Source organism: Brachypodium distachyon, chromosome 3 (genome assembly GCF_000005505.3).
Source record: "Brachypodium distachyon strain Bd21 chromosome 3, Brachypodium_distachyon_v3.0, whole genome shotgun sequence".
NCBI classification, from domain to species: domain Eukaryota; kingdom Viridiplantae; phylum Streptophyta; class Magnoliopsida; order Poales; family Poaceae; genus Brachypodium; species Brachypodium distachyon.
This window is the reverse complement of record NC_016133.3, coordinates 16,863,729-16,865,376: the sequence shown is the minus strand read 5'-3', so window position 1 is coordinate 16,865,376 and position 1,648 is coordinate 16,863,729. Positions and strand designations below refer to the sequence as shown.

General features: G+C 59.6%; 1 protein-coding gene across 1 annotated transcript; it reads right to left on the bottom strand.

The window, feature by feature from the left end:
- On the bottom strand, positions 1-1,376 carry LOC100838004. The gene has a single exon (XM_003571507.4). The coding sequence runs from the start codon at positions 1,287-1,289 to the stop codon at positions 252-254; it is 1,038 nt and encodes a 345-aa protein (XP_003571555.1). The 5' UTR covers positions 1,290-1,376; the 3' UTR covers positions 1-251.
- Between the last annotated feature and the right edge of the window lie 272 nt (positions 1,377-1,648).

Genomic DNA, 1,648 nt, shown 5'->3' with positions numbered 1-1,648 from the left:
TTTCAAAAAATCATTGAATAATTCCAAATACAATACATTTAAATTGCATATAAAAAATATATGAGAAAATAAAAATAAAAACATAAGAATATTATTTCATTAGATAATTCTGATTCCCCCCATTCGTGCGCCGCTAGTTTCAAATTAAAAAAAAAGACACACACTCAAACAGAAAGTAAACGCTCTGATTCCCCCCATTCGTGCGCCGCGGCAAGCCGTTCGCTTCTCAGTTCAACGGCACGGCGGCCTGATTATTCGGTGTTGGACCCGACGAGCAGCTCGACCAGCTCCGGCGCGACGTTCAGCGACACCTGCACCACCTGCGCCGTCAGGGCGCCCAACACCGATGACGACCCGTCCCCGGCCATCAGCTCCTCCACCACCGGCCTGCCGCTCTTGACCAGCGACACCCACTCCACGCCCTCGGCTCCGGCAGCGGCGACGCACGCAACAGCGAATCGCGGCACCACGAACATGCTCCCCGCCGGGACAACCTCGTCCACCAGCAACGCCTTGCCGCCAGCGGCCGCCGACACCTGGACGCGAGCGCTCCCTCGGGCCACGTACACCGCCTGCGCCGCGCCTTCCCGGACCACCCACGGCGCGCGCGCATCTCCGGCGTCGAGCCGCCCAAGCACGGCGCTAATCCCGAGGCCTCCCAGCGCCGCCAGCTCCGCCGCGGTCAAAGTCTTCAGCCCGGTCCGGTCAACGCGGACTTCATCATCGGCGTTCACCACGAGCCCTTTCCTGTCGTGCTCCCTGGGGCACACGCCGGCCAGCTTCTGGCTCAGCTTCGTGAGGAGCACGGCCGGCTGGCTCGTGAACGCCCCGGCGGCATCGAAGCCGGCCATGACGCTGTTCGCGCCGGCGAGGAAGAAGTAGGAGACGTCGCCGGGACTGACAGCACTCGCCGTGTCGCACAAGAACACGACGGACAAGTCGGCGGCGGCGGCGGCGTCGTCGTCGTTGTACCACCAGGAGACGTCGCCCGTGCGCACGGCGATGACGTCGCCGGCAGTGAGCCGGACGACCTTCTCCCCGCCGGATGCCGCGCCGGCGTGCAGCCCGGCGGGGGCCGGGAGGACCCCGGCGACGCCGCGGCCGGCCAGGACGTAGCCGAACTTGTTGGAGTCGGCGTAGTGCGGCATCGCGAAGCCCAGGGGCTTCAGCACCAGCAGGCCGCAGCCCAGCCCTTGGGCCGCAACGGGCGGCTGGTCCGCGCCGGACCAGGCCAAGTAGGCCCCCGCGTCGGCCTGGACCAAGGCCTTGCCGGGCTTTGCTGCAGACATGATTGATTTGCGGACGAGGGAGAGACGATCTATCAGGGTCGGGACTAGATTGAGTGTTAGACTGTTGAGCGCACAGAGTACATAGAACGCGCGGCACGCAATTTATAGGGAACTGGTAAGTTGTCCGTGCCTTGCAACGGAATCAAAAATATTTGTAAAGAAAAAAATACTAAGAATAAATTTCTTGCAATGGATATCTCATCTCAGTAACTATTTTCAACTATACAATGAATCAATACATGTTTCTTGTTGCATCTCTCTGATACAACCGTGGTGACGCCCTTCACCTCCCGTTCAACCTAAATCCGGATTCTACAACTTCAACCTGCCATCTTCCATGAACACAACACAGATCACCC